Genomic DNA, 25,976 nt, shown 5'->3' with positions numbered 1-25,976 from the left:
ATTCTATTCTTTTGTCAACCCCTGTAAATAAGATATAAGACTTCACTACATCGGCGATTATTATACAGGCTGTTTTGGAAAATAATTAGGTTATCCAATTAATTAATAATTAAGTAACGACAGAATGATTTAAAACCTGAGAACAAAACGTTAGTCTAATTAAGAATAATGTTTAAATTTGTTTTTCTTTCTTTTTCAGGGATATTCAGACTGAAAGGGTTTGGAACGATAAACTGATGATAACGTAGAATTGGAAATAAATATAAAATATTTATATAAAATAAGAGAAAATACTGATGTCTTCAGACCGTTTATGCTCAAATTGAAATATTTTGTATCTATAGGTAAAAAGTTATCATTAAATCGCTTGTGTTCGTTCGCATGCTAAGGTCTACTAGGAAATACTATATATGTTCGAATTTTTAAGATGTTTGTTATTCTAAATATTCAAAAAGTATTGAAATAAAAAGGATTAAATTTTAAAGCTTTGTAGTGGTATTCTGAAAGAAATCTAGTAAACTCTTAATTTTTCACATATTTATATGTAACAGTTGTGGATGCAATGTTAGCAATAAGCGTGTTACACCTGGAAATTCATCACTCGGAATTGTAGCTGTGTCTCAGATAGGTTAAACAGGCAATTGATTTATTAAAGCGCTCAGTCTATCCATCTTGTTCTGGAGTTGGATCATACGTATTCTTTCGAATGTGATGTAAGCACGACATATTTAACAATCAAAGGAATCAAAGTGACATCAATTCAGCAAGATTGCTCAGTGTACATGTCACGGCTATATCTTTTCGGAATTGTTATGTTCATGGGAAAAGAATATAAAGCAAATGATTAATTATAATTTGAACGCTGTCAGTGGCCTCTATGTTACTAGTGGATTTTTTCGGAAAACTAATGATCAAGCGACCAATTATAACCTCAGCCTGTAATGGGAGATGGCGAAAGAGAAGATCTAGTGCTGTAAGAGTAAGTATTTTTCATCATATACTTATATCATTGGTGTTTCTAATATGACTCTGTAAAGATAATTCTAAAATTAAGCATGATTATATATTTATACAGTAAAAAGAATTAACTGACTTGTTAAAAATGATAAATGAATCTAAATATATGTACAGTGATATATTATCTGTGATATTTCTACAATAATTATGTTTTCATTTTAGGATATTTCAAATTGCTTATTCCGAAATTTAAAAAAGTTCTGTTTCTGTTATTGAAATGTATTGCTGAAAGTAAATTACTTAAAGCAAATATGTGTTATGGTTTTAACGAAGTATAAGTTGTGTTGGATATTTAACGGCAATATTGTTTTATTGAAAACGAAACACGGAATTTTGTATTTTAAGGGCAATATAAAAAACAATAATGTGAACTTTAAATAATTAATGAGTAGGTAATGAAAAAAAAATAACTTCAAGTTCAATAAGATATTATAAAATTTAACAACCGTTTCCGCTTTATATCATAATATCATTATATATGACATAGATCGTTACTAAGCAGTTTTATGTATTACTTTCGTTCTTGGGATTTAATCTGAGGTTTCAAATATTAAATGTTTCAACAGACTTAAGCAGCTAACAGTAGAGAGTCAAGTCATAATGCTTGTATGACTTTTAATTGAATTAACATGTCTGTTACAATAATTTCAACCACTCAAAGTTGTTGTTACTTATTTGATAACACTCAAAACCAATACAACCTTTACATTTGTAACGTTTTCAATGATTATTTATTTTGGTTTCTTGTTACACATGATGTCAATATCCTTTATAGATAACACTTTGCTTAAGACAAAAGAACTACATGTATATCATTTTATCTCAGCGTCCGTTACAATTTGCAAGATTATAGGAGTTTCTGATACATTATTCTAATAAAAAATTCATAATATTTTTAATTGACGTATGAAATAATTAAAAAGACACGATGGCTAAGACTATGAAGCCAGGTGAAGAAACTGTAGTTATTATTGGCATGTTACACCTTTAGAGCTGATAATTTGATAAGTCAAGCCTTTCGTAGTTAATTCATACAAATTGAAAGCAGCATGGGCTCGTTTCATTATTCTCATGAAAATCTCGTGTGAGTCAGATTTTTGTAAACATATTGGACTCATTAGTGTTAAGTCAAGACCAACAAGTGCTTGCGTTGAACATAGATAAGTTTATGATATTTTGTTGACCGCATTGTAAAATTAATGATAAAAATAATTAAAAAAAATATAAACATGTTTCTGAATTTGAATTATAATTTACAATATCAGTTAAGATATTTGCATGTATAAAGTACATATAAATGTACTTGACATAAAATTTCTCGCAAAATACTTAAAACAATTATTTGATGCTTTAATGTTAAAAACCATTTCACGTACATCTTTTAGTGTCTAATAAAAGTGAATAAGCCTATCTGTCTATCAGAAATAGTCTCATAATTGAAAAACTTTTTTTAAAAAGTTCGGTTCTTTTGACAGAAAGGCTAAACAATATTTAAACGTTATACAGGAATGTGTTATTTTTTAGACAAATATCTAGACATGAGTTATTTCATTCTCATAATTTGCAATAACCAAAAACATTTTTTATTTTATAATTATTTAAGGGATTATTGATTTATTCGTGAAAATTATATTTGATCATTTCACAGTGAAACTTATCAAAATACAACTTCACATTTTTCAATGATAACTTTAAAGATTATTCCCATGTGGTACCTCAATTTTATTTTTGTTTACATTTCCGACGTTGTCAGGGCTGTTTAGAGAAAAGTTAAGCTGAAATTGATAAATAACTTAAATTTGAAACGTAATAAAAAGATAAAACTTACTTCGATTCATTCAAATAATTTACCAATCACCAAATGTCGTCTCTATGCTTTTTTTATTAAATGACAAATTATTTGTTGCATTGAAAGTTCAACGATCACCGCTGTATAAACACTTTTGCGAATGTGGAACAATTCTTAGTTAAAACCATTGATATGTTTGATTAAGTTAATGCTAGGAATATGCATGTTAGCTCGTATTTACCACTGCTTACTATGAGTATGCTAAATCAAACCTAGCCTGCAACATTTTTCAATATTTCCATTTCAGGTTAGCTTCAATGTTTCTATTTTTGACTATTCTATTGCCTACTTGACGTGTCCTTGACGTGAAATTAATTTTCTTGTCTACGACTAATACTTCATTTGAGAACCTGCATTTACACTTATTTATAGCTGAATTGTGAAGCTATTATCATACATATTGTTACAGAATTATATTTTATGTTTACATCACACAGGTAGTGTACTTGTAGGCGTAATAACATTTTGATAAAGATGTCGGAGCTATTTTTTGCTTTCATGTCTATTTTTTTGCTTTCGGGCCTATCTTTGCTCATGATGTTTGAAAGTAATTTTATTGTACAAATTTTTTAACATTAGAAAATATTTTAGACGAACTATCTCTGAATTACAAAATTTTTCATCATCTTTTAAAGACCCTGTATCCAATTTTTTATGGTTTTATATCATAAATATGATGCTCAGATGAAGATTTATCAATATTGTAACTTCCAAACCACATTATTTGTAAAGATATTACCGAATTTACATTTCATATAAATAAAATGAGGTAATCAGAAGACAAATTTTTTCAATAAGAAATGAATGCATATATTTAAATGATTACTTATAATGCGCATAAACATGTGCAGTACATACTTAGCTTATTCTTCGATGTTTGGCAATTGTTTTAGAAGAATAATCATATGCATACATAAAAGTGTTGTAACATCCTTAATTACAACATACAGGATCTTGAAATGTTTTTTTTTCAAGAGAGAAGAGACGCACTTATGTGTCCGCATTACGTTATATCTTTTGAAAGTATAGAAAAAACACTTGACTATTGTAGAAGATTATTTAATTATTTCTTGTAGAAAAACTAATTTCGCCTTAAATTAAATTTGTACCTCTTAAAAATATATCATGCTCAAATATGAAATAGAAAAAAAATTGCTACATAGTCTCTTTGTAAATAAAAAAAGCATGTATAGTAGTTATGCTATTTATAAAATTCTACATACTATAGGTGGTAATAATATGAATTTATAGTGTAAAAAACATGCATTTCTTTTTTTAAAAAATACCAACTTTACTTGACCTGTAATAGAAAACATCGCTCTCCATACATGGATTATTCTTTTATTCAAAATAGACATATTCAGTAAGAATTTCATAGATTTCATAACGTTTCTGTGATGAAAATATTTTACTGAAAAATGAGCATAGTAAATCTTTAATCATATTAACAGTCTGTCATATTTATCAGTTATTATGTTTTATAAACTGTCTTTTTAACCACAAAACAATTTATAGCTAGAACTTTCGTACCATGATAAACAGTTTGTTACTTCGTCTAAAGCCCCAATTTCACACTACCTTTATGAAATCGTGTAAGAAACGGGCGCGTCATTTTGTAGTATAATATCATCGTTTTTTAAAATACCAAATTTACTTGACCTGTGATAGGAAACATTGCTCCTCATTCATAGTTTATTCTTTTATTCAAATAAGACATATTCAGTAAGAATTTCATAGATTTCATAACATTTCTGTGATAAAAATATTTTACTGAAAAATGAGCATAGTAAATCTTTAATCATATTAACAGTCTGTCATATTTATCAGTAATTATGTTTTATAAACTGTCTTTTACGTTACAAAACAATTTAAAGCTACAAAAATCTAGAAACAAAATGATCCCTCGGAAGCATTTATCACAACAAAATTACATGGGAATTGCAGACTCGGTTTGATTGAGTCTGTACATGGGGGATAATGAATAAGTGAAACATCCCTCACGCCACCTAGCATCGGTCTGAGCGGTACTCAATTCTCAACACTTAATAGTAGTATAAACTTCGTTACATGATCAACAGTTTGTCAAAAGCCCCAGTTTCACACCGCGTCATTTTGTAGTATAATATCATCGTCTATATTCATTTTGTATGAGTGTGTGCAAACATTTTGTTATATATTTATGAGCAATAGATGGCAAGAAACCAAATTCTGAAAAGAAGTATAAAAAGTTATATCGGTCGGTGCAAAACACCTGTAATATTATAATCTTTCTTAGAAGTATACGAAACTAATGTCAACGGAAGACAGTAAACAAACTTAGTAAAATTAATGCTTCATTAAAAGTTACATGTGCGAACGGTCCAGGGCGATACTTAAGTTAATCCACTTTTCAAAATAGTCAATCGATCTTTCTAATTTGTGTGGTTTTTTTTATTGAACTGAACTTTTCTATATTTTCTGGGTTTTGTTTTGTTTAGTTTTTGTATTTTTTGTTGTTGATTTTTTTTGTTGTTGTTTTTTTAATCTTTTATTATTGGGCAAAGGCTATTTCTGATGAAATATATTTAAAAAATGTATAAAGAATAAAAGAAATTTACTTCCGTATTTTCATGGAAGCTTTTCGTTTCGTTATTTAACAGGCATAAATGTTGTACATTTAATTTAACGGAATAAAATGTTCCTGAAACAAACTATTATCCTGCTATTTAAGTAAGGCAATCCTTCCGTACAAGCGCCATTTAAAGTACAAACATTATTCTTTTTCATAATTATTTATTTTCTCTCAAAAATTCAAGCAGTATTTTTTCCCCAGCAGATATACACATACAGTAATAATGAATACAATCTGAATTATTTTTATAACAGTTTTTAAAATCTACGAGTATGGCCACTGACATGTGATAATAATGCAATGTTATTGGTACTTTTAAAATGCAGTAAATGTATGCATTTCTTGAAAGCTTTCAAGTGAAAATCGCTTAACATAAATTTTTTACTAGCCTTTAGATAAATCTGAATTCTGTACATCAGTTATTTAAGAAACTCCACTGAGGTTCAAAAGCCTAATACATAAAATTTAAATTGTTGCATACATAAGTTGGGGCACTAAAAGCAGAAAGATATGCAAAAGATTATCAAGCACTGTACTCGGAAGTTAATTGAAAACCGTATTTTTGTGCTGTTCTTAGTCCATTTTTATGAAAAATGCTGCAGCACTTTTTAATTTTGGATCATTTTCCACAATTTGAGTAACAATTCTGATAAGAAACCGAATGAGCGAATGATCTGAAAGTTTGCACACAAGTTATTTGTCAAAACCTACATCAAAATAAAACAAAAATCTAAAACATTATTTCCAGTTCTGTCATCAATTGAGTTTACACATTACACAAATTACATTAGTGTAATGTCCATGACAAAAATTAATCCATGCCTCATATACCATAACCCTAAAACTGGTTAAATAATAACAGAAACAATGGACGGAAGGGATAAAGTTAAACTATTATAACAACTGTACGTTTGGTAAAAAGCAAAGAAGCAAATGTATAAAGTGAATTTAAAGAATGTTAACGGATAAGGAAGAATGGTCTTCTACTTCTCTTTGCAAAGTTCTAACAAAACGTACATTTTTGCTGTTACTTTAATCGTAACTACTTCTCGTTCTTCTAGCTGATACTACATTAAAATCGAATGAAACATATCATTATAACAATTTATGAAATAATTACGCAAAAAAAATAATAATATGCAGGACAGCTTGATTTGATTATCGGCATTGATAGACCTGTCTCATTAATCATTTAAGTTTCTTCGTCAGTGGATTTGGGGACTGCTTGATGTCGACCCGTACTGATTCTTTTCTAAATACTTTAATTATTTTGCACTGAGGCAACCATTCCCTAACGTATAATTGGTTATAATTTACATTCTACGTAAACAAATGTTCAGTACTAATCAGTTACGGTTTTAAATACGTATAACAATTCTTGTCAATTCTCAATATTTATCATAAAACAAGACTTCAATTGCAATTTTTAATTCTAACTTGGAATTTGCAAGCGCATATTGTTAGTGTTACTTGAAGCGCAAAGATATGCTTTTCCATACTGACTTTGATCGATTGGTAGTCAATTCTTGTAATTGTATGATGTAAAACTCCTGTATGGCCGCTGGCTTCATGTCATAATTGACGTATTAACGAGGGAATGTCATAATTACTTCATTCAAGGAAATCTCGGGGAGAAGTCTGTGTAAAACGTTATATTGGCTTAATTTGATTACTTGGCGATTTTTTTCTTCTTGTCTTTTCGCGAACCGACAATATCTTTTGCATGAATTTTATCACATTTCAAAAACGCAAAATGATAAAATAATAACTTAAGGGATTTCAAATGATTCGGATGTTTACAAATTCAGAATTTCACAATTACCATGATTAAATGTTGGATTTTGCTTAAGCTGGTGCTAGGGGGCGTGGACGGTAACTTGCACTATCCACTTCCGTCAATGAACAGGCTCAATGAAACCGAGTCTGCAACATTTTCAATTTTGCCGTTTTAGACCTTTTTTCAGGGATTCCGTTTCTTCTATTTTATTTTATAAGACATTTTGATTTATTGTGGGTATGTAATAAATACTCTGCTAAAAATTGTGCAATATTTAATGTGTCACTTTTTATGGTTTTTATTATTCTTAATGTCTTAAGATAAGTTAAACTAACAATTCATAGGTCGCATTTATCCACATTTGAATATAGTTCAGCTATAAGAATATTGATATGATTTATGTGTAAGAATTCGGAAATATAATTGTTGCTTTGGAATAAATGCATGTTATAAACTTCTGATATTAAGGTTCGTAAACTTCAAACCATCTTTTAAATACACATTTATGTATAATTGTGCATCCGAAAACCAACCTATTTAATTAACATTTTCTATATCTAAATATGTTTGTTCGGTTGGTTATATGGTGCACCATCACAATTTAGGACAAAGGACGCCGAAACAGGAAAAATGATTTTGGCTATCCTTGGGTGTTACAAACTTATAGTCACACCAGGGGCCAAACCACCGCCCCTACTTAAGAAATACATAGACGCCTGTAATTCAATCCCATTTATTCGTCTCTAATGATCACGCAGGTATAAACTGTGGCTGCTATTATGATGCCTCAACCCTTTAAGTAAAGTCCTCAGCCACACTGGGTATATCTAAATATTCACGAAAATTAACCGCTCGAAGATTTCATGCTTTACAGCAAAGCTGTCATTTGCACATGTGTCAATTGAGGCATTCCGTATCGCACCCAGAGGTTAATGTAATCATCCTACGCACTTCGATTGCTAATTGGCTGCCTTAAGATGCAATTTGTTACATGCTTGAAACAAACAAAACGTCATAAATCCTACTTCTCAGAATTACATCAATATCTTTCTGATAGTAAAACGATTTTCTTTCTCTCTGTCTTTCTCAAGTTTTTTTATTTCGTCTTTGCTTGATGTTGCATGTAAATTGGACCGATTTTGGCTTAAACGTTGCTTTTCAATCGAGAAAATTTATTCTGAAAATTTAATAAAAAAATAGATGTTCAAAATAAGAGACATTTGAGTGTTTGTTCCAAATTACTTTTTAAAATCCCTATATTTCTTCCATCTTTTTCATGTTTAAAACAGCTGTTTAAAAATAAGTTTAATGGTCTTATTTCCAGCGATCTGTTTTCTCTTTTGCTTGAAAATTAAGATTTAAAAATAAAAAGTAACTATAGATTCATAGCACCATTATAAATGTTGTTTGTGCTTTCGAAAGTGTTTGATGCTACCAATTTGATTTTATTTAACAAGAATTTTTATGTTTTCAATATTTCATATTCATTTCTTTAAATACGAAATTCTCAAATGCTAACCAAAACTACCGTTTTTTTATGATAAAGAAACTCGGGTAATAACAGATTGACATGTCTTACAATTGCACACATGGCCAAAAAACATTTTAACTTTTTTTTTCTTTTCTTTTTTCTTTTCTTTTTTCTAAATATCAAGATGAATTGAGTCTATTTAAAGAAAACTCAAACGTTGCTTAATTCTGACATGCTTGATTCAGCTAATTTAAAAGATATTAACCGTTATGTTATATATGAATATACACCTTTACTTATACATGTATATATACATGTAAATATAAAGTCTCAACAAAAAGAAATATATTTTAAAACACTTAACAGTGTAAACGCTAGAAAACAAAAAGGGGCGAGTTCGTAATAATTATATCGGGAAAACAGATCAAAAACCAACACAATTTATCAAAACATATTTTGCTTTCTTAAGCTTCATCAGTTCATATGATAAATAACAAAGGAAAGGACGCAAACGTTCCAAACAGTCGTTTACGTTAATAGACGCCACATTCGGCGCGTTAAAGGAACGTTATAATCATAATAAACTAAATCGTCTATTACTGTTTTATACACCAAAATATGTACATGTGTAATTTCGAACAGATTTACACACAATAACTTGATCAAAAGATACATACATTTTCACAGAGAAATTATGCTAGTAAATGAATTCAACACGTGTAAAAATAACAGTTACTTGTGTGAAAGTTTAGAATCCGAAAAATGCTTGCCTAATTTTATAAAGGGAGATAACTGTTTTCTTCTACAGACATTAGTAGCGGAAACACTTGTACTTGCTAAGACGCATGGCTATGTTGAAAAGATCGAAGATGAATTGGAGAGGGAACTTCAAAGAGACTTTAGTGATCCTCCGGAGGAAAAATTGCTCAGGTATATATAACTTTATCACTTAATTATAGTACAAATATGATATAAGAGGTTTTGATCAATTTTTGAACGGTTGGTAAGCATAGGTATAATTTTTAAAGTCGGATCAATAATTTTCATTTGGCACATTTTAGTAAGGATGTATGAAAATGTTAACGAAAGCAAATATTTCGAATAAAAGAACATTTGGAAACAAATGTGCATGTAGATCACGTAAACAAAAGCTTACCGTACATCAGGTTTGATATTTTTGTGAACTTGTGTTAGGATTATATACTTTTAAATGAGACAACATGAATATAAAAATCCCTTTTGAACATGCAGAAACTTTTTATCATTATTGTTATCTTGTGTAAGCAAATAAAAAGGTTCAACAGTTCAGATTTTTGATACTTAAAAAAAAATTTCTTGGCGGTCTGTCCACCACAATGGTTTTCCTGGATAACTATCCAGTTATTACCAATTTGTCTGAAAGTGAACGACTTCTAGTTTCCACATGGTTTCTAAATAAGCCATTGGAATCGATTATCACGGAGTTATATCGCCTCGCTCGAGGATCAAACCAGCGACCCCTCGTATACAAATCCGAGAGGACTCTAGTTTGATCCTCGGGCAAGACACAATTTAAGAATCAGGCTGGAAATCTATAAAAAAATGGTTGGAAAAATTGTTTAAAATTAGACCATAAATAAAACAAATTCTGTAACACACGTATATGTATATGTGTGTGAATGCTATGATCTAATTACCATTTTCCTTTCGGCGGGTCAGAATTTCATTATGGAACAAGTATTATTTTATTAGAAAAAACTCTACCCTGATTTAATCAGTCATTCACAATGTTGTGTTGCTACATAATTTTCTCATATGACATCACTAGTTTTCATTGTAATATGGCCATTTCGTATTTTGTTAAGGCCGTTGACGTAAAAGTCAGTCTTGTTTTTATAATAGCATGTTTGATAATTGTGAGGTTAAACAAAATTTTCGATTACGTCTTTTTCTTTTCAAACTCATTTTGATTAAAATTTTGAATGGCCGACAATAGTCGGATCTTGTTTTTTATTCAAGCATATTTGTTCATTATCTTTCCCTAAAGCACATCCATTTACCGCTTGTTGGAATTTTGTTATAAAAGTTATCTTTTGCCAAAAAGTTAGTTAATTATTATAAACCACGTTATTGTCATATATTCGTTCGAATTTATAATCAGCAGCAAAATATTAACCAAGTTTAGTATAACTACTGTCTTACAAGTAATCATGTTTAAGGCTCATCTATGCAAGACATAAAATGGAAGTACAAAAACCCTAATTCGAATTGGTATATTTATACCTTGAAATACGAACAAAAGTACAATTATTTATTGATGAAGACAGGCTGCAAAGCCGTCAAGATTTATAAGCATCAAGAAAAGGTCATATTTTGTCTGGCTTGCGTTTTCAAATACGGAAAAACACTTAAGAGTTTTGGGGGAAAAGCTTATCTGATCAATGTGAAAAATAACTTATTCGATTTACGGTAGGTTTCGATCGCAGTAACCTTAAGATAATTTTGATATGGTGTTTTTGCCTTATCTTCTTCTATGTCAGACTGTCTGGCTGTGTTATCAATAACCGCTTCAAACGCAGAACCATCGATCAAATCATTTTTGAAATATGATTATAAGATGCATTCGTATTCCTCTTTTTTTCATGTCTCTTTGGATTTTTTTCAGCCCTATTTGTCATTAGCACAGCGGTTATCAGTAATGTTATGGGAATTCGAGAAACATTCTTACAGTTCTATCATAACAAAAACTGTTATAATAACCCGGAGTTTAATTAAACACAATTGCTTCTCCAGATTTACATTTTCCTTTAGAATTTTAATGAAAGCTACAGAGAATTAGGTTTTTCTGAAGGAATTTCACAGGTGGTTGCTTTTTTCAAGATATGTTATGGCAAGTTCAGTTTGTAACATATTTATCATAATCGAATTTTAGTTCGGTTTTTTATACTCTTCACGCCATTCGTATCGACAAATTGTTTTACCATTCAAACATGTAAACCACATATCAAACTGAGAATGAAGTATTTTAATGCAGAATACGTCTGAAAGGAAGTCACAGGTTCTCAAAGTTATCTTTTCAGAATAAAACTTGCATTTTGATGAATACAACCTTTGTGCACATATAAAATAACGAATGTCTTGGGTTTGTCACGTTAAATTTCCTGTATGCAAATTAAAATAAATTTTTAAAATGAAATAGGTTTGAAATTCGGTTGAATGTTGTCAGGACAAGTCATACGGAGCATTTGGTCTTTGTTTTATGCACAATATACAAGATGAAATAAAATAAAGTGTGCAATTTTATTACCAACTTTATTGCTATTTGACAATGCCATTACCATAGGTTCAAGATTTATTCAGCCACATTTTATCAAATTCATTAGCATTTCTGACTTGGTTGTAAACCTTTTTGTTCTGTAACGTCAGTGGCTTCAGATAGATTAAATCCATACCTCATTTGCTCTTGTATTTTTCTTCTTCTCATAAATAATTGCTTCGAATAATAGTTAGATGACGGATGATCCAAGAAATCATATCATTTGCTGGACTTGTAAAATATAACATGGTTTTATGCCTGATAACTTGTCGCAAAACGATATTTTAACTTTTACTAGGATTTGCTGTGAATAAACAATATCAAACGCTATAAAAGCAACATTATTGTGCAAATCACCATATCATCATTAGTACAAAAATATGCTTTTTAGCATTGATGCATGGTAAACGGACGCAGAAAGTGGTGTTTGTATTCAAATGAAATCATTGTTTCTCTTATAAAACGGTATCAATGACTTATGCAAAATAAGTTAGATTCGTGTTTAACATTTACACTGTAAGTAATTAAGCAATATAAGCAAGGCGTGTATTTTTAAACATTTATTTGTATACCAAACCAACATGTTTAGGTACGCTAAAATTACTTGTCAATCTAAATATCAAAGAGGTTTTTCACAATTATTATTTATAGCACTAAGATATAGCCTTTTGTGGTAAATGTTTTATCAAATATTCATGCATAATATGCTTAAATATGGTAATTTTAACATGTAATTGTAAGACATACTCGTAAAAATATTGTCCAAATGGTACATGTTTCTTCATTGATAAGCGTGGGCAAGACATGGCAAGCATGAACTAGATTTAAGTTACAATTTCAAAAACAAATACCAATTTTTGTAATCTCTTATAACAACTCTCTTGATGTCAAGTGAACTCGTCCCTTCGTTCGCGCAACTGCTAAATGTCATAGCTTAATATATAATGTTTAGTAATATAATAATATAAATTCAATACATGTATTTGAATTAAATGAAATCGAAGACGAATTTGATGAGCGAGATGAACATTGGACGAATGACCACAACGGTAAAGAGTTGACAAGGGGTCGAGTTGAATAAGGGACGAATTGAGACGAAATCTCTCTCAACAGAACGTCATGTTTTAATGAGTTTGTTTCTGTTGTAGATGGCGTCGAACAGGAGACAAGATATTCAAGAGCAAACACATGCTCCTTACAGTGGTTATACTATGTATAGTTGACTGTGCCTTAGTGCTAGGTGAACTAGCACTTGATCTCTATAAAGTCAAAGGTAGGAAACATAACCTTTACTTCTTCTATCTCCTGTGTATAGATACGATTATATTGCGCCGTCTTCATTTTACTTTAACTGAACGTTGTGCAACGGCCGTTGCTCATGAATGTCAAAATTGACAAACGCAACTTCCCGGACCTTCCCATCAAAGTTTGGGTTAAGCACCTCGAAAACAATAGTATGAATACATGGAACGGAGCCGGTATACATGTTTATAAGTAGTTGCTACCATTTATAAACTATGTATTTGTCATACGACGTTATATTATCAATATACACTATGTTTTCAATTGATGTTTTATAGTTTCATTCTTTACTTTCTATGTAAAGGTTGTACACTCTGCGTTTGTTTGCATCTATTTTAAGTCACGGTTAAGAACAATTCCCATACGTATTTTTTCCGAGGTGATTATAGATAGACGACGAGGTGTTCAAAATACTTTAAACATATTTTCAGGACAATTGACCTTTACTTAACATTTCAACTGCCTCCTATATTAATTCGTCTTTAATTGTGTGCTGTAGGATCTTATAAAGCAAGAATTTTATCTGATATAATTATAAAAAAATAAAGAAATTTACCACAGGTATATATCTATATATATTATTTCGTTTCAAACTTATTTTCATTAAGCCTCATTAGGCATATTTTTCAATTTATTAATTACTTGCAGACAACAATTATCAATATGATTTAATTGATATTTTAAATATTTTCTAGCTACACTTGAAGGCTCGGAAGCTCTAACGTCAGCTACAGAAGATTTTATGACGGAGCTAACATCTTTATATCCGATTATAAATGACAAAAGTCCATATGACATATTCGCAATGCTTCTAGATTCCAAAATTTTATGGAACATGTCATATCATTCTTCAAGTGTTAATAGTTCCATGCAACAGTATGTTCTTTGTCCGTCGGAAAATGTGACGTCACACGTGATATCAGTTCGAAATGACGTAAGAAATACGTCACAACTGATAGTTGGTGATACAACGACTTATTCAGAATATGACGTTGAAATTATAGGAGACATTGCTCATGTATTCCATTATTGCAGTATCGCAATTTTAGCTGTGATCATGTTAGAAGTAAGTTGAATAGAACATTACGTTAGTTGAATTAAAGAACGCTAGTACAAGTACGTTACCTTGTGAAAGGGACGCAGTGGCTTAGTAGTTAGTTTGTCCGCCAGAGATCATGTTTGCCCTACTGGGTGCCACGAATATGTTTACTTATATCACACGAGAACTTAGTAACAGGAAGAGGACTTTTGTTTCTTTCTTTCTTTTAATCAAATTAGATATACATTTTTGTCATATATGCCCAACCGATTTTCCTGGAACACTTGACTGTTATTACAAATTTTTTTCTAAATTGATTAACTACTATTCCAACATGAATTCTTATTAAGCGTTTAGATACGAATGATAAACACAAAGTCTGAGATTAATTGTCATGGTGAAAGATTACCTCGCCCGAGGAGCGAACCAGCGCCCCTGGATAACTTATCCGATTCCCTCGCCATTGAGCTGAAAAGCGAACAAAAGAGTGGTCCAAATATGTTCAAGGATTTAAGGATTTTTTTACTATACAGCTTAAATAAACAATGTTTAAACAAATTGGATAATCAAAAAGTAAAAGCAAAGTTTTTTTTAATATGACCTTCATTTAAGAATAATGATTTTATCAATAAATGTTTTTAGAGTACTTTCTGGAGTCTTGTAATTCATATTATATATAATTTCATTCCATTTCAGACATTTCTAAAAGCAATATGTGCCGGAAGGTCTTTTTTCCATAGAAAAATCGAGGTAAGCTTTAAGCGTATTAACCTTTTCATTATAGTTATCATTACTTGTGTCCTATTAGTATAAATTTCTTAAATTATAAAAAAGCTATATCTCTGCTGTGAGAAGTTTTCAAGATGATTGTTTGAATTTTGAAACAGAATAAATTCAAAATGCCAGGATGAAAGATTTATGATGGTATTCTTCATTTTGAGCGAAAGGTGCATGCACGAAATCATTGTTAAATTGAAAAAATCTTTTTAAAGTAACAGCATAATATTTTGTAACGGAACTTTTTATTTTGTTCACACATATTTTATGTGTGTTGAATAAAACAGAGGCATTTTATGTTACAGCTCTTTCGAGAATTAACCATAAAATTGTGAAAACAACATAATTTTTTTTTTAAATGTTTTGGAAATATTTCATTAGAAATAGCTTTTTACCCTTTACCTCTTTATTTTAGGATAACGAAATCAGATAAAAATGAAAATTTATTTTAAATATTTTAAAGTTGTTGTTTTTTTGTACTTGATTAATGACATTGTTGTTTGACCGGAATAAGGCGTGTAAGATTCTAAAAATAGAACATACAATATCGGCACTGTTTCTATACCAATCATAATTTATAATTCCGATTGTCTAACAACCCGATTGTTTTTATAGTATTTGATATTTTATCTTGTAAAATTATTTGATTAGCGACCCTGTTTTTCCTGTATTGGTCTTGCCTGCCAAATACTGACCCTGTATTAAATAAGATTTTAAACTTTGATACAAACTGGACAGAAAATATAAAAAATATAATCATTATAAAATGTGCAATTTATTTTCAAAAACGACTTGATTTTAAGACTTTTATTGTGATTGGAAGTATAAATTGAATTCAAAAAAAGAAGATTTTTTTATTCATTTTCAATATCGATAACTTTTGTTGACTGTCATCATACCGTGCTTTGGGTATTTTGATATCGTCAGAGTATTCCACTTACAAAATTCTTTGCAAAATACAAATACAAGAAGTTTCGAAAATTACATTGATTATATAAATTTAAAACTATCATTTGTTAGACACATAACTATTGAAATTCGTAACATTTACCTTACTTTCACCAGACAAGAATGAAATAGTCAAGTGTTTTAGATGACTTGATGTCAAATTGGAATTGAATTCAGTCGTTGGTTTTGATATAATAAGGGACAACTTTATCTCTATCAATTCAAATGCCAGACTCTTAATTTCTATAGCAATGATATACTACTCAACAGAAGTAGGCTATAATTGCTTATTCTTCTTTACATGTAGCATTCATTATTCGAGGAACATATAGGACATATGCCTGAAGCTTTCACTATTCAGAGAACATTTAAGGCATTGAAGTTATATACAATTGAAATCTTTAGCATTTACATTTTTATGAACATTTTGTTATTTAGTGAATCTAATTGAGTTTTAGACAGAATTTTAAGGAATATCTGCGAATTAGTCAGTTTCATAAATTATCAAATATATACTCCTCTTCTTAACATTTAAATGTGCTTGTTGTTTTATGCGAAAAGCACTTGGACATTTTTAAATTATAGATCGATTTCCGAGCAAACCAGTCAAACAACATACATACAACTTAATATGTATCATTCCGACTGAAAAGTAGTTGTGTAACTTAGAATTTCATTGAGAAAACAAATAATTCACTATGTAAATTCAAAATGAAAATTAATGATGATGAACATTATAGTCAAATAATTCTAAGCATCAAAAATAACTATGCCCACGACAAAACATATTGAATACTTGAGTTGTGCAGATATTTTGTCGTGTCTGTGCTTTAAATAGTTAAATAGTAAACCATGTTAACAGAATTTAGTTCACAACAATATGCATCTAATATTTGACCTTTGTTAAGTAATTAAAAGTAAACAGATTAATTCTAAATACAGGAGTTATTTCTTATTATGTTATCATTTCTCTGTACAATTGTCAAGAATAAAAAGATTTATAACAACACAATTATGATATGTCTGTTAAAAAATAAAACTTTATGCAAAACCATTTATCATCTAACACCTATGAGCTTTTCAGATTTTAGGACTGACCTTTTTGTATTATCGAGAATCACCAGTGCCTTCAGCGCTTTGATTTTCATGAACTTGATCGATAGGAAGTCGTTAGTTCTGTTACAAGTACATGTATATCTAAAGTAACACTTATCTGATTAAGGGGCCTATAAATCAAACCAATGGCGTAACCCCTATAGATACCCAATAACTCAGCGTCGACAGTTATGTGTCAAGTTTGATTTCTTAGAAAATAATTTCTGCTAACTCCGTATGCTATAAACAATTTATCCAAGGACAATGTTCATTCGACTCAAGTATTCTATTGCTATGCTGTTTCTCTAGAATAGATACAGATTATGAAAACATATATTAGCTGCTGCAACACAAGATAGCAGAATGTGTATATTTACATTGAAGTGCATCTTTTTCTTATCCAAGTTCAACACGCGGCAAGAGAATACAATAACAGCGTATTGTTTACATGACATCCTGATCTCTTATTCGTGATGCATCTTATATGTTTAGAATATTTATATTAGAATAATAATAACAAAACTTTGCCGACCTGATAAACAACTTGCATAGAAATGAATAAATCAGTTCTGTAATGCAAATGTTTATATGACGAATTAAGGGCCTCTGAGTGATTTAGATCAGCTCAATCTTAATATCTTGCCTCTTGCAACTAAAAAAATCGAATCCAATTGATGGCATTGGATTTCTTTCATAAAAGGACGAGCTTTCCAGCTAAATTAGTATGGAGATAGGTGGTTCTACATAGGTAGCCATATGTCCGAATGGTCACCAGGGGATAAAGCTTCATGACAAAGACAGTGTATACATCAAAAACATTTTACGATAAAGCTACATGACAGAGACAGTGTTAGCGTATACATCAAAAACATTTTACGATAAAGCTACATGACAGAGACAGTGTTAGCGTATACATCAAAAACATTTTACGATAAAGCTACATGACAGAGACAGTGTTAGCGAATACATCAAAAACATTTTACGATAAAGCTACATGACAGAGACAGTGTTAGCGTATACATCAAAAACATTTTACGATAAAGCTACATGAAAGAGACAGTGTTAGCGTATACATCAAAAACATTTTACGATAAAGCTTACATGGCAAAGACAATGTTAGAGTATACATCAAAAATATGTTTCGATAAAGCTACATGAGAAAGACAATGTTAGTGTAAACATCAAAAACATTGTATCTCCGGCGTATCAAATGATGTCAAAAAACTTAATGTTTGACTTTAAAAATACAAAAATGAATTACGTTTGAAATGTTAAAGATAAATATGAAAAAGTAACAATAATGAAATGTCAGAAGATTTTATCTATTTCAAGAGCAATAGAAATTAATATTTTTAAGAATCAAATATGTCAATTTATAAAAATATTAAATGACGTTATGGGTTGTTTTTTTTCTCATGCCGGTGGTCATTATAAATGTACAATAACATAAGAGAACACAAATCAACAAGGAAGCCGACAAGCAATAAACCGACATATGTCGATACTTCCTTGAACTGAACTGAATTGAATAGAAATAAATATTTTTGTTTCTTCATGCTTGCTTTAACATCGTTTCAGGTTTTCGATGCATTTGTTGTCGTGGTGTCATTTCTCATGGATTTTTCTTTTGTCGTCTTCCTACATGATATAGACACTAAAGACTTTGTGTTTATTCTTGCAATTCTGCTCCCATGGAGAGTCATTCGTGTTGTAAATAGTAAGTATATGTATATTCATAATTTATTCGTGTCTTTATCAGCATAATATTTCTGAACGGTGTTTATCGGCTATTTAGCACCGGTTTGGAGTTTTGATGCGTAAGAATTGGCCACGAAGGTCTAAGGCCATATTGAGTACATACGTGGCAGAAATCCACAAATACACAAGTGTTATTTGCTCATCATCTTCGATGCTACTGCTTAGTGTTTAAAATTTAATCACGCTGATCAAACTCGTCTTAATTTTGTGTCGTTTAAGCAATTTCATTTTGCCTATTTTGTTTCTTTGACCCATTAAGTTTGGCTCAGTGAATAAACATGATCTTAGTGGTTTATACCATAAATTGAAACATAGTATATAACCGAAAAGGTAATCACTGAGCGATGGTATTTGTAAAATATTTCTTTGAGCGCTTGTGAGGATAAAGGATTGAACTGACAAATGATAATTCTACGTTTATTCACTTCTTCGCTGTGTATTTGAAAAATCAATTCCATGACATACAACTTCCTGCTTAAAAAGAAAACTGTATTATCTCGGGTTTTGCCCTAATCGTTTTTGTGATACAGTTATACAGAAACATTATAAAACTTATTTTAAGTTACAAATATTGTGGTCTCTATTTTCAATTTTCATGAATTTATTATTTTTGAATGAAATTTTTAGTTTATGAAATCAAATGTAACATTTGAACTTAAAATTTACCTCCTGTAAGTCATTGAATATTTTTCCTTTGTAAGCTATCGTTTCCACCTCATCCTCATATTTCATAATATTTAGGTCTGATCGTGTCAGTAAAAGACCATGAACATTTCCGTCTGAAGTTGGTTTACAAGAGGAAAAAGAAAATTCAAGGAACCCTCAGGGATACAGAAGCTATGCTGCAAAAGTATATGGTAATATATGCTATAAACAATTGTACACACGTGAATAAAAAGTTTTCATTTCGATTGCAATGTCTGCCTTTAAATCGACATATAGATTTTAACAATATCTTTCTCCCTAGCAAAAAGTGGCAGTTATTTGTTTTTCGGGAATATATTTGACAAAATATTAAAAATTAAGACCAACAGGTAATTTAGCTGAATTGACAAATTCTTTTATATAAATACTGTATTAGTGTTATTTTAGCACAAATATCTAATCTATTATATTCAGCAAACATAAACATGATAGAATATTTTGAGAGTTTTTTATCTTTTTTGAATGGTTGATGTTAGAATTTTCCTAAAAATGGCGACAAGGGGAGGTAATACATGCCATGTAATAATCTGGTTCATATTATCCAATAAAGCCACAAAATCTTTAGCAATGTTCATCACAATTTTAATTATGATAGAGAAACTTGACTTTGACATAAAATCTAAAGTATTGAAAATCTATATTTATGTTGCCAAACAAATTCATAAACTTTAACCATATGAATCTGGAAACAAAGTGATCTCTCGGAAGCATTAACCACAACAAAATTACAAGATAATTGCAGGCTCGGTTTGATTGAGTCTGTACATGAGGGATAATGAATACATGCAACATCCCTCACATCCCCTAGCACCGACTTGAGCGGTACTCAATTCTCAACACTTAATAGTGCTGGCATCAATGATCCCGAAGTCTTCTGTCAAATTATATGAACATTAAGATCATATTAAGATGATTAAAAACTAAACATTAAAGTCAAATAATTGCATAAAAAAAGACTTTGCAAAACCAATAAGATGACCAATGACTTGTTAAATGTTGGTTGTGCCGTGAATGGTAGGGAGCATTTACCACTGCCATCCATGAAGAGGCTCAATTAAAACAGATCCTGCAAAATTTAAAATTTTCCATAAAAAGCCTTCCTTAAAGGCTTTCATTTCTTTTTGTTACTTTATCATTATTTGTGATTTTAACTTAAAGTGTGCGAATAGTTAAGATTTTTTTTCACAATATTGCTAAATTTTGCTGTTGCTATGTAAGTTACAAGTGTCACTGTAGGTTTTAGCACATATTTTACTTGCTACGATTTGTTTTCTTTCCAGAACCAAAGCACTGCTTTACAACGTCTATGCATAATGGAAGGTATAGAAGAGTGGAAACTTGACACTTACCTCAAAAATGAGGAATCCATACCTCGTATGTTACCTCAATTATAATCATTTAAGTTAATAACAGGGTATATAAAGTGCTAAATGATATGTTTATATGAAAAGATAATATGTAAATCAGAATAAAAGGAAGTCCATTTTTACAAGGAGCAATGACACAAATCTGTGTCGAACGATATAAAAGTTAGAATAAACTTTTTAGCATTTCTTAGATTAGTTTTGTTTATTTATTTAATTGTTTTTATTTATTCAATAAACCTTTTTTGAAAGATGAAATCAGAATATTCATGATTGTGTAGCAAAACACATAATTAACATTTTTTATGTATATTTTAGCTACACCCATAAAGAAAAAGTTCAAGTTTAAATTCGAGGAACCTAAATTTCATATGCAAGGCTATAACAGAGGTAAACGGTGCTCAATGCCAAGCTTAGACTTTCATGCTTTAAAGCTTCCTTCGAGTCGTACAAAATCGAAGCTGTCTCTGCCTTCTGTTGCACAGTCTATTAAACATCACATATCAAAGAACCTTCCCTCGAGGAGAGCCTCGCTCGCTGCTTCTGAAATTTATAATGCAAAAATGTCGAACGGAGATCTCCGAAGACGGAAGCTCGCGGAATCTGGTGATTTATGCACTATGCACGAAGAGGATTCGGAACGCGAAGATTCTGCTGGATCGTCACGTGCCACGTCAGAATCTGGTGACGTTTTCAGCAGAAATTCTGTGTCGGAATCTATCGGAAGTGATAGGCTTTTTGGCGATACAAAAAGTCTTAGCAGAAACAATTCGGAAAGTGTGGAAGATGAAAGAATGAAGCTCGCAAAAATACAAGAAGAAGCCAAACGACGGCATTCTGAGTCGACCATTGATCGAAACAAGGTTTCCTCAGCTGATTTTCATGACCTTGCGGACATTTTATCCTTCCATATGCCAAGGAGGCGAAGTACGAAGAAACGAAAGGATTCAATTCACTGTGATATGTCGAAACTTGCAAAAGATGTTAGTAAAACTGATATGAATAATTTAGGAAGTGTTTCTACTGGCGATAAAGCAGACGAGAAAGAAAACACTAACAAGAAAGAGGTAGATGGTTATGATTCTGATCTGGATTGTGCTAACACTTTATCATGTAGCAAACAATCGTTAGCTGATTTGTCAGATAACAATAATGAAGGTGAAAAACCAAGCGACTGTAGTGATAAAAAGATGTCCAAATCGGACGAAGAGACAAACACTGATGTAAATGGTGTTATTTGTACTTCACATGCTGAAATCCATGTAGAAAACGAAATACAGAATGGTATGATTAAAAGAAAATAAAAAAAATGATAATATCATTTATAACTCTGCTCAAATGTGTTAATGTGCAGTTTTTATGTAAGTTTTTTTAATGTAATTTTATTTTATACATGTGTTTTTGTTGTAAGCTGAAAAATGTTAAGTGTCGTTTTACGAGTATTAATGAAAATATTTACACATTTTGATATCTTTCTTTAAATAAATGGTGTTTATATAGAATCAGCAATAAACTTAAACTATCTTTTCGACAATTATTTGTTAATATCTAAGAAAACTCATAAATAGCTGATAGATTTATAATGAATGTAGCAATATCTTCGATAGTTTATGAAACCTTTTTGAATTTTAATTGAATTCAAAATCCAGATCAGTCTTTTGTTTCGTATATGGATCGTGTATCATTTTCAAATATTATAAAGAAAATAAAATACTTTTTCTTAATGTTGCCGTAGCTTTTGTATAACATAAACACAAGAATATTTACAGGTAGGAGATGCCTGTTGTGGAGTACATGAACATTTACATGAGATTTTTGGATCGGAAGAATCAAATGATTTATGATTAAATAAAGTTGTGATTTTGTTGTTGTAGTTTTTATATATATGACACAAATTCAAGACCAACTATCGTGGTATGCTGTCTGTTTATTGTGTTATGGAAATGTTATGCAAAAAAGAAACCTAATTTATATTAGTTTACTTATCCTAGTTTTTTGATACATCGCATATCCATACTATTATATAAGTCGTCCTAAAATGACTGAGCTGTTGAATGATTAATGGAAGAATTGTATGATTTACAAACGACTTGTTCAAATAGAGATACATTTTGCAGTTGGCATCAATAACAAAGGTGGTAAAAAGTATCATAGAAATATCAATCTAAACATGTATATTATAGAGTACAGACAAAGTGTAATGAAAATTGCATTGACAAATGAAATTCCTTGGTTCATTTTTTCTTCCCTTTCTTTATCATTATTTCAACATACATATTGTATGTTAGATTGTATGTATATATTGCTTTTAACATTTTTTTTCTTTTGTATTTAATGTTTTCTTTTGTATTTAATGTTTTCTCTTTGTTTTGTTTCAAGAAGAAAACCATCTGTTATTTTTATTTTGATGGTCATTATTAATGTTTACAATGAGTTGATTAAAAATGTAAAACTGCAGGTCAGTTATTTATTGTGGAATCACTCATTTTCCATAATGAAATATGTAATATGTTACAGAAATGAAATGATGTTTTTTATTCATGTTGTTACTGTTATTTATTTTTGTCAGTTGAACTGACACAAGGTTTTATATATTGACTATGTTGTCTTTAACAAAGCAGTTTGTTCACACTTCTATTAGAATCATTACTATAGCCAAAAAGATGATAATCGAATCCTGGAAATATTTGGATATCTGATAATTAAGACTAACCTAAACTATAAGAACACTATTTGTTATATATTTTACCTTATTCAAATCCGATTTCTCTCGAATGCGCCTGCAAGTTTGGATTATTTTCACACGTAGATCTATTCGCTCCCTAAGCTCAAAAATGAGATTTTCATATTTGTAATAACGGGTCGCTGGCCGATCATTCTACAGCTGATTCAGAAATCAGGTGGGATAAGTAGTCAGTCACTTGTCGATGAACTGAATATAGTTTCATAGTATCCATGATTACTCACTGAAGTGTGAACCAGCGGTTTTAACATTGTGATTTATTTCAAAGCAGTACCGATACTTACTATTTAATGAAAAGAGAGTCACAAACTCAACGAACTGTTTTAATGAAATATGAATAAAAAAATGTAGCCTTTGTTAATGTAAGAAGAATTCAAGAAAATGAAATCTTCTTTGAAATACTACATGTACAGTGTAGTGTATTAGTATCAATCAAAGAAAGTGAAATGTGTGCTGATTTAGTTCAAAATCCATGAATTTGAACTGTAAATGTGATCTACGGAAGGAGTATAGAACGATGATAGGACGATTTTCATGAAAGAAGACGATGCCATTTTTCTGTTTAAATTAATAAAAAGCCGGAAATATGCATAAAAAGAATTTTTAGGGTGATATTATGATTATTTTGTTTAGAATATGACAGTATTAGAGATTTTTTGGTGTGAAATAAAATCTAGGAATGTGAGTATAACTATTTTTCAAAATAGGACAAGAATAATATGATAAAATATTAAGTTTTGGAAAAGGGGTTAGGCAGGGAAATGTACTTTTGTCTCTGTTTTTTGCTTTTAAAGTATGTTCATGTTTATAGTTAACGGATCATCTCGTTTTGTCGATATTTGTCTCATGTTGTTAGAAATTTCATGAAAATTTAATTGCTTTTTGTTACAAAATATTTACATGAATTATTGTTTTATCGGTTTAAATGTAAATTGTATAGCTAACCGTATGATTTTTTCTTGTCTGTTATTTATTCAATCTATGATTGTTTTATATTGTTTTCACTACATTTCTGCATATTTCTCTTCTCTGTCCGGGTATTTTATTACTTTTCTATCTGACACATTTTGATCAATAACCTCTGAAATATGTCAAAATATTTTTGACATTCAACATTTAATATCGGCAATGCATGAATATTTTGATGAAATTTTCCTTTTTGTTTTGTTTTGTTGTTACTGTTGCATGTTTTTGATAAATAATATTCCTTTTCAAAATGTAGACTTTTTCAGAAGCAATAAGGAATATCGATATAACCTCCGCAGTGCAAGGCTCTTTTGGGGGATTTAGATTTTGGTTGACGCTTAGGACGTTGCTCTAATTTTGGAAGAATTGAAACTGTCGTTTAACAAGAGGTTATTGTTCTGCAAAGGTTGTTTATATATTCTTTAATATTTTTTTCATCTACATTAAACAACACGCATCGTTTAAAATAAATCCATGATTGTTGTTTTTTGATAAAATTTTGTTCGATTTTGATGATAAATTTTATAATGTTATTTTGACACTTCCGTTTATTGGAAGAAATAGATTTGTGAATATTTATGCATTTATTATTTAACATATAAAAGTTTTGCACCCATTGTTAAATGCCCTTTTGTTTTATTAAAACAGGTGAACAGCTGAATTGTCATTGTTTTGATTTTTAATGGATAAAAAAACAATATTGTTCGTGTCATAGTCATTTTAAATTGTTCTCGCTCATTCGTTAACCATTATAATGCAAGCAAAACTTAAATAGATTTTCCCATCTTCTTAAAACAAAGCTTCTTCTTTTTGTGTCGCCTCTACGGAGTAGTGGCGACATATAGTGGATCACTTCTCCGTCGTCTGTCTGTCTGTCTGTCTGTCTGTCTGTCTGTCCGTGCGTCCGTCACAAAACTTGTCCGGACTACTCCTCATAAACTACTGGTGCAATTTCATCCAAACTTTACAGGAATGATCAGTACCAAGTCTAGTTGTGCATATTGTCAGCATTTTCCGGTTCAATGATTTTTGTCAGAGTTATGGCCCTTTAATAATTTTTATTTTTAAAGTTTGTCCGGACTACTTCTCTTATACCACTCATGCAATTTCAATGAAACTTTACAGGATTGATCTGTAGCTCAAGTCCTTGCGCATATTGCAAGGGTTTTCCGGTTGAATGATTTTTGGCCGAGTTATGGCCCTTTGATAAAAAGGTTTCTTTTTCTGTGTGTTGCCAGATACACAAAAGCTTGTCCGGA

The 25,976-nt window shown here is 30.3% G+C and overlaps 1 protein-coding gene across 1 annotated transcript; it reads left to right on the top strand.

Annotated features, from left to right (window-relative positions):
- Positions 1–25,374, top strand: LOC132732330 (uncharacterized). The gene is made up of 10 exons (XM_060718732.1): positions 1–89; positions 200–979; positions 9,534–9,655; positions 13,169–13,293; positions 14,018–14,388; positions 15,058–15,111; positions 18,760–18,898; positions 19,681–19,796; positions 20,925–21,018; positions 21,327–25,374. The coding sequence occupies exons 2-10, from the start codon at positions 878–880 to the stop codon at positions 22,310–22,312; spliced, it is 2,109 nt and encodes a 702-aa protein (XP_060574715.1). The 5' UTR covers positions 1–89; positions 200–877; the 3' UTR covers positions 22,313–25,374.
- Positions 25,375–25,976: the final 602 nt, after the last annotated feature.

The sequence above is a fragment of the Ruditapes philippinarum genome, unplaced genomic scaffold (genome assembly GCF_026571515.1).
Source record: "Ruditapes philippinarum isolate M1 unplaced genomic scaffold, ASM2657151v2 ctg2084_1_1_1_1, whole genome shotgun sequence".
Taxonomy (NCBI): Eukaryota; Metazoa; Mollusca; class Bivalvia; order Venerida; family Veneridae; genus Ruditapes; species Ruditapes philippinarum.
The sequence above is the reverse complement of the archived record's forward strand: the minus strand, read 5'-3'. Positions and strand labels throughout refer to the sequence as shown.